Source organism: Lonchura striata, chromosome 1 (assembly GCF_046129695.1).
Source record: "Lonchura striata isolate bLonStr1 chromosome 1, bLonStr1.mat, whole genome shotgun sequence".
Taxonomy (NCBI): domain Eukaryota; kingdom Metazoa; phylum Chordata; class Aves; order Passeriformes; family Estrildidae; genus Lonchura; species Lonchura striata.
Window position 1 is genome coordinate 88,718,916 of NC_134603.1, and position 13,969 is coordinate 88,732,884.

General features: G+C 42.2%; 1 protein-coding gene across 2 annotated transcripts in view; it reads right to left on the reverse strand.

Annotated features, from left to right (window-relative positions):
• RNF144B (ring finger protein 144B) overlaps positions 1 to 13,969 on the reverse strand; it is a 49,207-nt gene that overhangs the window by 25,209 nt on the left and 10,029 nt on the right. For both annotated transcript variants that reach the window (XM_021553420.3, XM_021553414.3), the window contains exon 2: positions 6,237 to 6,426. In XM_021553420.3, coding sequence (XP_021409095.1) covers positions 6,237 to 6,401 — 165 coding nt within the window. In that variant the 5' untranslated portion in view covers positions 6,402 to 6,426. The remainder of the gene's footprint in view (positions 1 to 6,236; positions 6,427 to 13,969) is intronic.

Here is a 13,969-nt window from a genome sequence, read left to right on the forward strand (position 1 = left end):
TTGGTCCACAAGCCTGTTTTTTATGGAATCCTTCAAATGTACCTGAGAAATATATTGTCGTCAGCACTGTCTCAAAATATCTACCAGTGATTCTGAATTCTGCTGAGAAACACAGCCTGAAACCAATTTACTCATGGTCCAAGATATCCTGGCAGCCTTTCATAAAAAGCAGGAAAGGTTCCTGGTAATTGTTGCCATGAAATGGTACCACAAAACAGAAAAGGACCAGACAAACTTATCCTTTACAAAACTGAACCATTTGCAAATATAATTCCTCTTGCCAAAAATCGTGTCAGGCCAAACCCAGTTTTACCAACAGCTACAAAACAGACATGAGCATGAGGCTTATGTCACAGTCTGGCTCAGTTATTGTGGCACTTCAAGGCATTGACAACTCACTTAACATCAATTTCTTCATTGGTTAAATGGAGATAACACCAACTGCATCGATGCAATGGCATCATTAAAACATTAGTTCCCTCTTCCTCCCATCTTCCCTTGGCCATCATCCAGAGGCTGCCACCTCTACTGACTTCAGAAACATGCAGTCCCTCTTCCTGGATTCTAGTATCCCTCAAAAGTCAATGGGTACATCTGTACTCTTTTGGTAACCCAACTCTGCCTTCGGTGTTACTCTGCAGAGAAATACATGCAAGAAGTTCTTAAACCATCTAAATTACTACAGAAGTTCTCTGTGTTCAGTGCCAATATTACCAGGTGTAGGAATTCTCTTTTTTAAAACTTGAAAAAAAATTATTCTGAAACATTTCAAATGTCGAGCTGAGAAAAAATGAATCCCAAATGTCAACACTTCCAAATGGAAAACAACCTGAGATGATCTTTATATAAAGTAAGTGGGGCATTGCAGAACAAGGTATATTTAGGAAGAGGAGAAGGTAGTGAGTGTTGTGGTGCAGGTGTGAGAAGGTATCTCATAGGATGGGGAGAAAAAGAGAACAAACTCCTTCTTGAAAATGAGGACAAAGAAACAGAAGTGATACTAAAACCCAGTTTTGGCTAGATGATGGCAAATCCAAATATTCCCTTACTCCTAAATTTCAGTGGGTTATTGATACACAGTTGTTTCACTTAGCAGGTATTCCATTCTTTTTGCCATCTGCCTTCTCCTTGTCCTACTTGGTCTACTCTGCTCTCAAACTCTTCTGCTCATGTTTTTTGTGAAGACCCCTCACATTACTTTTTCCAGTTTCCCAGTGCTCCCCTCCACAAACAATCTGAAACCTCGCAGCACTAAGGGCTAAATGTCACTATTCAGCCACCCAAATGAGGCAGGAAAATGCACAGCTGTTACAGAAAAGGTTAAGGAAAGCAGAGGAGCCTTAGAGTGTCATGTTGATGAAGAACCAACAGAGAAACTCCTATCCTCTAAGAGTTTCCTCTTCTCCTCTAGTAAAAGCAGCCATCAGCAGCCTCTTTTCGAGGCTGAAGGCCCCCCAGGGCCCAGGCAGGTGGCTGCCCATGGCACCACACCACCCACAGCAGCAAAGGAGCCTTCTGAGTCCATGCCTGGCCCTAGCCTTGCTGTCATACATAGCTACAGCAGAAAATCCTGTTCTCCAACTGCCTTTGGAACACTGCCTACTTGTAGAAGCACAAGTCAACACAGAAGCTACCTGGGCTTGCATGCTGACTTCTCCTTCTCCTAAGGCTGCATGAAGTTTAATCTCATTTGGACTGCATTGTGTGCACCACAATTACAAACAGGTAGATCACCATGGTATTTGTTTTCCACATTTTGTAACCCAGTTGCCTCACACACTTCTCAGAAGTACAAGACTCAACAAAGAATTTTCTTGGGAAATAAAAAAAGGGTGAATCATGCTAGTTCTGCATAAACCCATGCCAACACAGAATAACATACTTGAAAGCATCTTCTGTTTTCAGTTTGTTACACATCTTCGACATCTCAAACCCTGTGCCAGTAAATAACACACAAAACAGATGGACATAAGCTGCTGCTTGACATAAATAGAAGCAATCCCATTTATTGCTCACCTGGCTCTCACTGGGGACCTGAAATGCTTAAGAGGAGGGAAGAAAAGAAGAAAGACAAAACCAGAAAGAATTGGTATGCAGGGAAAAGCCAATGCTGGGTTTTTTACTGACCCCTAAGACCACATTTCTGCAACAGCAGTGCACTGGTTCCCTACTGTCACTACTGTTACCAGGGCAATCTTATCCCACCTCCTAAAACCTCACCTCCACGACTGCTTACAGGCTACAGAGTCACATCAAGTCTTTCACATGGCCCTTGGCATTTCCAGTGTTACTGCTAGTCCCACAACCCTCTCTAGCACTTCTACCCAGGGGATGCGAGATGCACATGATCACGCCACTCGCTGTCTCTCCCTGCTGCTTTCCCAGTTTCAGCCATGTTTTGAAAAGGCAGGAGTCTCCTAGATGCACACTTTCTGGACTGTCTAATGAGCACCAAAGTCTGAGCAACACTCAGTGCAAAGGCAAAGTGGGAAGGGTGGCCTGTCCATTCCTGGCACTGCCCCACCTGAGTCCTACCTGAGTGAGGCACTGCAAGAGCTCTCTGGGCAAAGAAGGAAGGAAAAGAGCAAACATTTAGGAACTTTTATTATAAATAAGTATAATATTCAAAGTACTATTCTGAAAGTGGATCAGTAAAGAAGTAATTAATATAGCTTCCTTTGGACTCAGATGCACTAACGTGTACTAAAATACTGTATTTTTTAACACTATAATGGTGTGGACAGACACAGTGCATAATTATTTCACATACACATGTGAGCACCATGACCACCACGGGGGCAAAAACCTGAGTAGTTGCACATCCAAGGAAGAGAAAGTTGCCTAAGGGTCTGCTAATAAGAAGGACATTCTTCCCCACCCCACCCCCCCAAAATATACAAGGATGAGCGGGAAGACAAGGAACAAGATGGGCAGTATCAGGAACAGATGAGACCCCCCCTCCCCTTTCAGGAAAGGGACAAGTAAAGGTGACAAAGGGACCATAAAATAGTGCAGATTGAGCAGTACAGATATTGCTGAATATCCATATGTAAAAGTGTGCATCACAGCATAGCACTCTGCAGAGGTTTATAGGAAATGAATAATGTAAAGTTCAGACCTCTGAAACTTTTACAGGTAAAATATATCTCACATCTCTTCCCAACTCTCTTCAGAGATCAGTCTTTTATTCAAAACTAATATAAATCCCAACACAATGAAATGAAGTCACTAGGTACACTACAGCCATCTCCAAACTCTTGGGATGTGTAAATGTATGCTTTATCTCACACTGCAGTGGAATCTTATGCCAAGTGCAACACATGTTGAAAAATACAAGGCTAATGCCTCTTCAGACCTGGCTGAGCTACCATGTAAGATGGCAAGTGTGTTCTGCAAGCCATCTGCTTTTTCTGCTGAGAACAGAGAGAGCAAAAATGTTTACAGTTATTTGAAAAACTCCTGCCCGACTAGCAACATGCCACCAAAATGCAAACATACACATTCTAAAACACAGTTTACTTACTTTGGCTAGAACACAGCTTTTATGGGGTATTTTGTTTATTGCAAGAGTTTCTAAGCTAAAAAAAAAAAAAAAACAACTGTACACAATTCTAAGTTGTTTGAATGCCTTGGTTTTACAGGCTTCAAATGGAAAGGAAATGTAACCTCACCCCCACAGATACCTAAGTAGTAACAATTTCCAATTATTTCCACAGCCACAAATACTGTGAAAAAACAATCATTGCAGCATCACCATTACAATTAGGAAGAAAAAAAAAATAACATTTCACATGTAACAGAATAAAAAATTAACTAAATTTTCACCTTATTGGAGCAGAACCTATTATGTCCATGTCAAGCCCTTTTCTAATTCAGGTTTAATACCACTCCTGGACCCATAAAATTACCCTAAGTGACAGAAGGATAAGCTATATAAGCTGAGAGCATTGCTGGCTGAAAAACTACAAAATTGATTGGTGCTCAGCCCCATAGCTAACAGTGGATATTCTTACCCCAAAATATTTCTTCAGTGTAGTGTGAAGGTATCTAGATGTTCTGGCATGGGTGAGAGAAAATTTAGGGCATGGCACACCAGTAGAGCTGCTGCAGGCTGTGCCCCAAGCAATCCACCATGCAAGTCCCAGCACTCTGTGTCAAGCTGCTCCTGGATAATGCTTTTTGGAGGCTGCCCAAAAGTGCAACTCATATGGCCTCCCAGAAACTCCTCTGGTTTCAAGAGAGCCATGTAGCCAGGTTAGAAGCTTCCAGAATCCTCTCCGTTACAGGATGCAAGATCTACATGTCTGGGCATGCATCAGCCCAGACACATCCATCGGGAGGCCATTGGGACACAGACAATCAGACAAATGCTGGACTTGGAAGCATAAACACAACCGAGACATATTATGCCCATTGAAATAAATAGAGCGTGTCTAGAGGCTTATCCCAGCTGCATTCAGGCTCACTCATGGCTGGCTCTTGGGTCAAAGTCAGCAAAGTTTGCACAGATGCCAAACAACTGTGACTGCACCCTCTGTGTCACTGTCACACCACTGGAGTACCAAGCTCACAGTGGACACTCTTCCTGGCGCTGGCCAGGGAAGGAGTGTATGGATGTGGTGGTAGCTGTGGCACCAACAGGGGACATGTGGGCACAGCAACCTGCGCAGCTACCCCTGACCTCTCCCTTTGGCCAGTGTCCTGCTGGAGTGCAGAGACCGGCTCTGCCTGGCACAGTCCTCAGCAGCCCATGCTTCCCTAAGGGTTACTCTACCCAGCTAGCACTGAGGTTCAGGTACCATTAACAATACTAAATCAGAACACTGAGTTCTTGGATAGGAGTGGGGCCACTGTAAAAGTATCAACTTCTCCAATTTTCTAGGTTTTTTGTATTTAAAGTAGTATCTTCACATCTACCTTTTAGGTTATGTGTTCTTCAAACTTTTGTTACAAACTAAAATAGAGAAATGTTTCATGCAAGTCAGTATGGAAAACAAACTCCATGAAGTTCAGGTTGAAATGCATATTAATTAATCTTATGCTAGTTTCTTGAAATACACAGCTAGATTCTCATCCTGTTTAAGCTACCCTGAATTCACCATAAATGAAGATATTCTCACCCTCACTAGCTTCACAAATATCAAATTTCTTAATGAATTCAAACAATCAAGGGTAAAATTTAAACATGCTTGATGCATATCTACAATTTGTTTTTTTAAAAATAAAATCAAGTACATTTATTCTAGAGTTTAGAAAACCAACAACCCTAAACAAAGCAAACAAATGAAAAACAAACAACAAAAAAATCCACATTAACATCCTCCAGTGACTTCTGACCTGTTTTCAGGTCAGGTACATTGGTTACCATTAGTGAGGTACATCAAAGTCACTATCACTAGAGAACAAGGTCCATTTTCCCCATGCTGACAAAGAGACCAAAAGAATACTACTATCTGTAGGGCTTTTATTGCTCATTCAACTTCTCCCTCTATCATTTCCACCAGCTTTATTTGATCTGAATTTGCAGGCCAAAAAGTCCTTACTGACTACTATAGGCAATGCATGACCTGAGCAACATCTCTGCAGCACAGAGGCAAAGGTTCAAAGGGCCATTTTTGTTTAGATTTTCTGACTGCCCTTAAAAGTTACATTGAAGACTTTAAAGGTCCCTGAGACCTCAGAAAAGGATAGTAGGGAAACAAAAGTACTGGAATTGTCTTCCCAGGGAGGTGGTAGAATCACCATCTCTGGATGTGTTTAAAAAAAAAAAAGACTGGACATGGCACTTGGTGCTATAGTCTAGTTAAGGTGTTAGGGCATAGGTTGGACTTGATGATCTTAGAGGTCTCTTCCAACCTCATTATTCTGTGATTCTGTGAAAAGTTAACAGCTATCCTATAATATTTCAAGGTTTTGCTACAGAAAAAAGTAAATACTGTGATTGCATGCAAACTGTGGATGTTCTCCTTAAACTGCATCTTTTTCCCTTTTATTCCTGGGTTTTACTAGTACTTGTTATGGGAATTTATGTTAGTTACAAATTATCAAAAGTAAAATGGCAAGAGAAATTTTTTAAATAAGGCAGGACAGGCTAACACCAAATGCTCTTCAGAAAAGCATCCTGCGTCATCTCGGGCAATACATGCTTCTTGTTCAAGATAAGCTATCCCATCTCACAGTTCTTTCCATCTTCCATTACCCCACTTCTGTAATGTAAAGGGACTGACAGATCTTACCGCTGTACAAAAGATGCAGCTGCATTCCTGAAGAGTGGTCATCTTATCCAGGGAATATTCACAGAGACATAGCTTGCACGTGAGGAGAGGCTCCAGAGCTAACCCTCCAGCTTCAGACTCATCAGCAGTCATGGTGTCAGGGCAAGCCTTCCCAGCAGAGTCCATTCAGTCATTAATGATGCAACTCAATCTGAAAAGAGAAATCTGAAAATGAAAAAGAGCTGAAACTTCATACAAGCTATGCAGTCACTTCCATTGCTCTGAGAATTTACGTCTCAGAGCTGTAAAAGCACCTGCACACCCAAATGTACTATTCAATATCTTGGAGCCAGTCTCAACTTCAGGCCATTCAAAATTTACAAAGAGAGCACACCTCCTCAATATACCTGAACTGTCTGGGTTCTCTGAGAATATTCACCTTGCTGGCACAAAGCACCTCAGTCAGGCTGCTTAACATCAAAATAAAGAAAAAAACAAAACTCACAGTGATGGAGCATTATATAAATATATATATATATAAAATACTTTGCCTTTTCAAATGAGTTTCAGACTCATAGTCCTCCCACCCAAATGGGATCCTTCAGTCTTCACTGCACCCACACAGTTCCAGTGAATGCCTCCATGCCCACTTTCTATTCCAGCTGGTGGCATGGAAACTCCCCTAGGCAGTGCAAGACAAGAACAGATTCCCACTTTCTAGGCAAGCACTTCAAACATTCAGTCTGTAATGCTGGTGGTGGGCACCATGAACTCCACCTTCCCCATGACTTGTCACTGAGATAGTGAGCTGGCTCTCTGCTGCAAGAGGGATGGTGAAGGCATCTAAACCCAGGAAAGAGCTTCAGCTTGCATGTGCAACTTCACACGGGGCTGGAGCATAAAACCAAATGAGTAAGAGCATTTTATGTGCAGTCTTCTTTTTTGCATTGCCTTAATGATGACAAGAAGTAGCCTTTGTGCATCCCACTTCCTGGCATCCAGCTCTTCTATTTATTTCATAGACCTCCGAGGCATTTAAGTGATGTTTGTGAACCAAGTGCACTAGCACTTTGACAGAGAGATGCTCACCAGAGCCATGTTTTCACTACACATCACAGCAGTGCTTGGGGATGAAATTTCTCTCCTTTGATGAACAGCAGATGGAAATTCCATGCCTGCATGGCTCTGACCTAAGCATTTGAAAACACTGCACCATAATCGTAAAAAAAATCTCAAGACCCCCATTCTTACACAATAACACTTGAAAAGGGGAATTAAAGAGAATATCCTTGTGCTCAAGCTGAAACAATGCAAAGCCTATTTGCATATTTTACTCACCTTAGCACAGACAGTGGAGTTTTAGTATTTACAGTATTTAAGGCACAAGAAAAATCTATCCCCACCTCCAAGAAACTTGGCCCAACTTCCACAGATCTTCTGAATACACTTTGCTAATGGCAAGACAACCTTCACACATATTTTACAAGCAGAGACCTGATGGCCAGCTGTGCACAGCTGCTTGCAGCAGCACCAAGAATGCAGTTCTACTAAATCTCAAGAACTGAATCACCAGTGAAGGCTGCATGAACATGAAACCAACCAATGTCGATGTGCCTGTCAGATCTGACAGCTCATGAGAGAAACCAGAGACTTGAGCACTTTGGTCCTCTTCTGCTGGCCTCCCCTGCAGCCCCTGAGCACCCTCTGGGCAGGGCTGTCAGGTCACATTTAGCAGCACATCCCTGCTGCCATTCTGTGACTGCCAGAGTGGCCAACACAGCTGCAGACCATCAATGCATATTTGATGTACTGATTTGCAGTGCCTGCTGAATTCCTCCCTAGTGGGAGAATGATGGGGCTCATGGAGTTTGTGGAACCTTTCCCTGCAGCTCCCACCTCATAACCTTATTCACAGCTGAGCTCATCCCCAGTCCTGTCCCCAAAGCCTCATGCCCTCTGCTCCCATAATCTGCAGGAAGACGCTTTCTCTTCAAAAGCCACAAAACCACAACAAAACTGGGTCAGAGAACACTTACCCCTTTTCAATTTTTACACTTGGTAGTCTCCTAGCCTAGCCTATCAGAGAAGCTATCAGATTTGTACCTTGGAAATCTCTTTCTTGTAAGCACAATTTTAAAAGATATGAACATCATGGCCAAGATTCTGGCAACCAAATTCCTGACCACAAACCCAAAGCAAACTCTCTTTTTATGGCTTGCTACACTAGTTCATAACATACGCTATTCCCACATTATTCTTGTTGCAGTCCTCAGGCCTTCTACCATGATGTCCCTCACAATTTGTTCCATAAAGCTGCAGAGCTGGAGCTTCAGCATGGCCAGAAGCCTTAGAAGGAAGCCTCCCTCTGAGTCAGGAACTGCAACAATCTTCTGTAATTACTGCAGCGGGGTGGGGGGGGAACACTGAGTCACTGGAAACACTATAGCAGATCAAGAACTACCTGTTATTTAACCTACATGCTAGACATCTCGTTATTTAAGAGATAACACATTTACTCAGGTTGCTTTTCAACAGCAGCTGCACTGTACAGGTGAGCTACTCACCCTCACTCTGCACTGATTTGAAATCTCTTCATTTACACAGTAAAAGACAACAAAAGGATGGATGCACAAAAGAACAGGCAGGAATATTTCAGGATGTGGGAATGGATATAAAATGGATACAGCTGTTTCAAAAGTCAGTGTTCTTCCTACAACTAAAAGGGTTATGACCCTGCATGCAGGCAGCATTAAGGCAGCTGTAGGAAGATTCAGGTGTATGACTGAGGTTTAGGGCTAGAGGCTAATTTTAGATGGCCTATATCCAGCACTCAGTGTGACAGTGAAGAGCAGGCTCCTGATACAGTGCTCTGCGCTAGCAGCAACCTAATGCCACAGCGTGATTGCTTTAGAGATTCGTTATGATATCCCACTGTCATTGATGATAACCCTTGTCCCCAAAGACTGTAGGCTAAATTGAGTTTTGCCCCCTGTCCCTGCACACATTCACCCTTCTCTCACACCAGATGCCAGAGTACAGCCGAGGTTCTCCCTAAAACAGGCAGAGCACCCTGTAGAAAATGCCAGCAGACAACACCACTCAAGCCTGGCACATCAGAGGATCTACCCCCAGACAGCCCAGGCTGGCTCAGCTCACTGCAGCCTCATCAACTCCATCGGAGTCCATCAAACCAAGAGAACAGGATCAGAGAACATGGAGACAGCGGCTCAGCTGAACACAGAGAACACGGAGACAGCTGCTCAGCCCTTGAAGGAAACATTGTGGCTACCATGAAGAGCACTCTTTCCATGGTCCCTGAGATGCTGGCTTGTCCACAAGCAGCTCTCCAGGTCAGGCCGGCACAGGCAAAGCCATCCTGCTAGAGCTGAACACCTGCCTGCCAAAGGGAGAGCACACGTGTGGCCAGCTTCTTTTCCCAGAGCAACCCAGCCCACTGGTCTTTGCATCTGCCCATTAGAATTGGGATTTCTGCTACTGCTGCCAAGGGACACATGCTGGGGAAGAGCTCAGGGTTACAAAGAAGGGTAGCCCCATGAAACAGCAGCCAGGCTCTGAGATCAGGTCAGCAGGAGAGGTTCATTCTCATCATCATCAGATCAGATGGTGGTAACAATATCCTAATATTCTCTTCCAGTTCCCAGCCTCTACTCCTCCTGTTCTTTCATAATGCTTCAAAATGCATTGTCCTCTCTCAAGATCTCCAACTATTTCCTCAACTTTATAAGCCTGTCAGAACTGACTTTTCTAGGGGCTCCAGGGAAGCCATGAAGTTCCACCTCAGCTGCTCTGAATTTTTATGGCTTTCACTTTGCTACTTATTCCACAGACCGTCATTACTTAATTACACATCCATCAGTACTCTTTACAGAGGATTTAAATTCCTATTGTAATTACAAGTGAGTTGCCAATAGGTCATATTGAAAATTAAGCATCTTGGGCGTATGTGTTGTGCACAAGAAGAGGGAATCGCTGAAGAATGAGTTAGGAACAAAATGTAGAACGCCATTCCATGTTCAGTTATATGAACAAAAGTAATGAGAAATTAAAGTAAATGGAAAGTTTCTGAAAAACAATGGATACTCATATAAACACAACACATTGTTAAGCATTAAAACCTTGCTTTCATGCTTAGAAAAACAAATGCTGTTTAGGAAAGCATCCCAAACAAAGCAAGAAATGCGTCACAGAAACCGTAGTGCAGCACCTCAACTCCACAAACAAAACCCCACTGAACAGCAGCACAGGCTCCATGAGATGTTGTGGAATACGCATAAATGCTTCTTGAGGGCATTCTAATCCAGAGAAATATACTGGTCTGAATCCTGCACCAGCGTGAATCATGGCAAGGAAGGGGCAAACTGGCCCTGGCAAGCACGAACACTCAGGAACTCTGAAGATCCACTTTTTTTGTCTACTTCTATCAGCCACATGCACACACGCAGACCATATTCCTATCACACTGCACAGGATTTCCAGGAAATTGGACATCTTTCCTCAAATTGTATGCTGCTCTGCTCATAGGAACACTCATACTTCCCTGGCTGTGACCCTGACGGTGCTGATGCCACAGGATGAGGCAGGACCAGAAAGTCTGAACAAATGTGAGCGAGCTAGGGAGGGTCAGCCCTGTCGGGTGTAAACTGCACAGTCACCAGGAGCATGGCTCGCCAAGCGCTCAGACCTGTCAACATTTCTGTTCCACTCATCTGCCTGCAGACACTTTCGCTTTGTTTCTAGGAAGTGACAAAGCTTTGTGCTTTCTTGTAGCACTGGAACATCTCAACGTCACCCGTAAGCAAGTGTGCTCAAAGCAGAAAGGGCTGAGAAGGGTAAGTACAAGCAGAAACAGTAACACAAAAGCATGGAGATTTTCAGTGAAATACGAAAAACAGAAGAAAAGCACTGGAGGAAAGAGTGCAGAATTTGTCTGCCTTCAGGACCTCCTTACACCAGAGTGTCTGATGTCTAACCTTGAAAATTACTTCCTAACATCAAGTATCTCCAATGGTTGCTTCTAGACAGGTACCCATTGCAAATCCTGGCATTAGCATCCCAAAGTGGAAACTACTAACTCCCTGTGATGGGGGTGAGAGAGCAGGTGGGTGGGTGTCCAGGAGGCATCCAAGGCCAAGCCATCTCAGCTCCATAGAGGTATCGAAAATCGATGGAACCTACTGCTGAAGCTTTCCGTATAAGCAGGAATTTTAAGGTAACATCCTTGTTACAGTCGCACAAAGGCTCACTTGAGCCTGCCCAGCTGCCTCAAACCATGACTACTACCAAAGAACAGAAGTTACTCTGTATATGAAATAGAGAAAACAAGCCAGGCAGTCTCCTGAGCTGCAACATCAGGACTCTGTCGGAGTACCTGCAACCAAGTCACTGTATTCAGTTAAAAAACGTGTCTGAATGTGACTTTCAACACTTAGAAACATCACACAGACTGATTAAAGCCTCCTGCACTGAAGCTGGAGGAGAATGGATGGAGTATGTTCAGCACCACAAGTTACACTTTCATTTTTCACATGCTGCATCCAATTGAAAAAAAAAGTAGCTTGGAGAAGCTACTTCAAACCTGTGCTTAAAACAATTCTGCTGAAGTTAGTCAAGCTATATGCTTTTACCTGCAATTAGAAGAAAGCCAAGAAATGCACAGGTATGAGACACATTGTTCCAGGAAACATTAATGGAACAAAAAGGGTCCTTATTGTGTTCCCCTGTGGGCGGGCATGTCCATCCTGTGGGTAGGGTGAGACCTTAGAGGTCCCTCTGCCTCAGTACACACATAAACCAGTGCCCAGGCATGTGGTCTTGCATAAACATGGTGAGACTGAAAAGAGGTATAAGGATACATGTGGGTCTAACACCTAGCACAGCACTAGCCCCCTTTTTTTTTTTTTTTTTTAAAAAAAAAGCAGCAAAACAAACTCACAGCATGTGTGCTATACTCCTATTTAGTGTACCAGGTATTTCTCTCCTGGAGATACATTTGCAAGCACTGCAAGTAGTTCTTTCTCATGCCCTAGAGATTTTTCAAGTAATCCACCCATTATGAAATTACTTCAGTGCCATACAAAAACCTAGTTTGACATGGTTCACTCAGAATTCTGCTGTTTCCTGTAACTAATGTTCCTTCCTTAAAAAAGAAAATAGAAAAAGAAAAGTACCTGAAAAACATGAGTTCAAAACCAGTGCTAAAAATCAGGTCTTTGGGGAAAAAGAATAATTACAGAAAGATTTTTAAAAATATAACAGAGTGGCATTAAGATAATGGGGTCAAATTACAAGATATAAACTGAGCTATGAAATTAGGACTCGTGAAGACAGCTGTCAGAAACCCACATTTCTATCAATTTCAGTGAAACGCCATCATTACCAGTTTTGGTTACAAGTCCTTAGCTGTCTCAACTCTCTCAAGACAATGTCATTCAAAATTCATTGCTAAGACAGACTTTTTAAACTCAGCATCTCTACTCAAAGAATTAGTCTGAGTCAAGTGCACTAGAGTTTCTGTGGTCTTACAGACAGACCACTAACCCATGGCGCACTAATTCCTTGCTATGATGTGCACTGCCTACACAGAGCTACTTATCCAGTCCATACAGCATTACTTATCAAGCAGTGATCCAGTTAGGCTTCAAAACATGTGATTAAAGCTACAATTTTAAAAAGCCTTCATCTTCAAGAATGACATTTAATCATATGTTTAAGCGTTCCTGTGTATCAAAGCCTGAATGTTCTGCTTTATTGCAATGAGGTTATTAAGAAGTTAAAGAAGTGCTTCAATTTTCTGAAATCATGGTCTCAAAAAAAGCAACCAGATCCACAAATAGAAGGTCTCATTTTAAATACATTTTTAATATATTCAGAATTACTGTATTACATCTGAGCCTTAAAACAGCAAGCAGTTGATTACATGCATGTAAAAGGAGAACCTATTTCTGGATTACCATAATATGCTACCAAGCTGAAGCATTAGAGAGAATAAAAGTATTTCAATATCTGTTCTCTTTGAGTGAGGTTTAAGGAAAGTCAGACGTATAATATTTCATGACAGCTTTCTACACTTTAAAATTTTTATTGTCAGAAAACTTGTTTAAAGGACAAGCAGCCTAAGTAAATGTGTTGGTGCATGAGAACACACCAAAGGCAATTTCTCTCACTTGTTTTCATTGGAATGCCTGGGAAAAAAAACAAAATCTTGAGCTGCTGTTCAAGAAGCAATAGCTATATGGAGTATTTTCATATCATGCTAGCAACCAGAAAGTAAATATATCAAATACTTTCAAAGGAATGCAGTGAGTGGAAAGCCTCTTGCACAAAAAGAAAAAAAAAATGAAAATAAAAAAGGGAAAAAAAAGGAAAAAAAAAAAAATAAAAAAAAAAAAGAAAAAAAAAAGACTGACTATAGTAATTCAGAATATGATCCATATTTCTGCCAGGAATTTTTATACTAGCACTTTAGGATATTTAAAATACACATTGAACAGCTTCCCAAATCTCACATGCACCCAATCATTCCAAAACATTCTAGTAAATCAAAAGACCACTAGGACACATATATATCAGTCTCCACAAGACTTTGAGAATGTACTTGTTGGATAATTTCTCTACTGTACTTTACTACTGTGAGGTATGAATAACTTTGAAAATTTAGAGCACCAGTTCTTCACAGCAACTTCTTGTGACCCTATGTCAATATGTCCTCAGGGAGGTGGGGTTGCAAGACCATG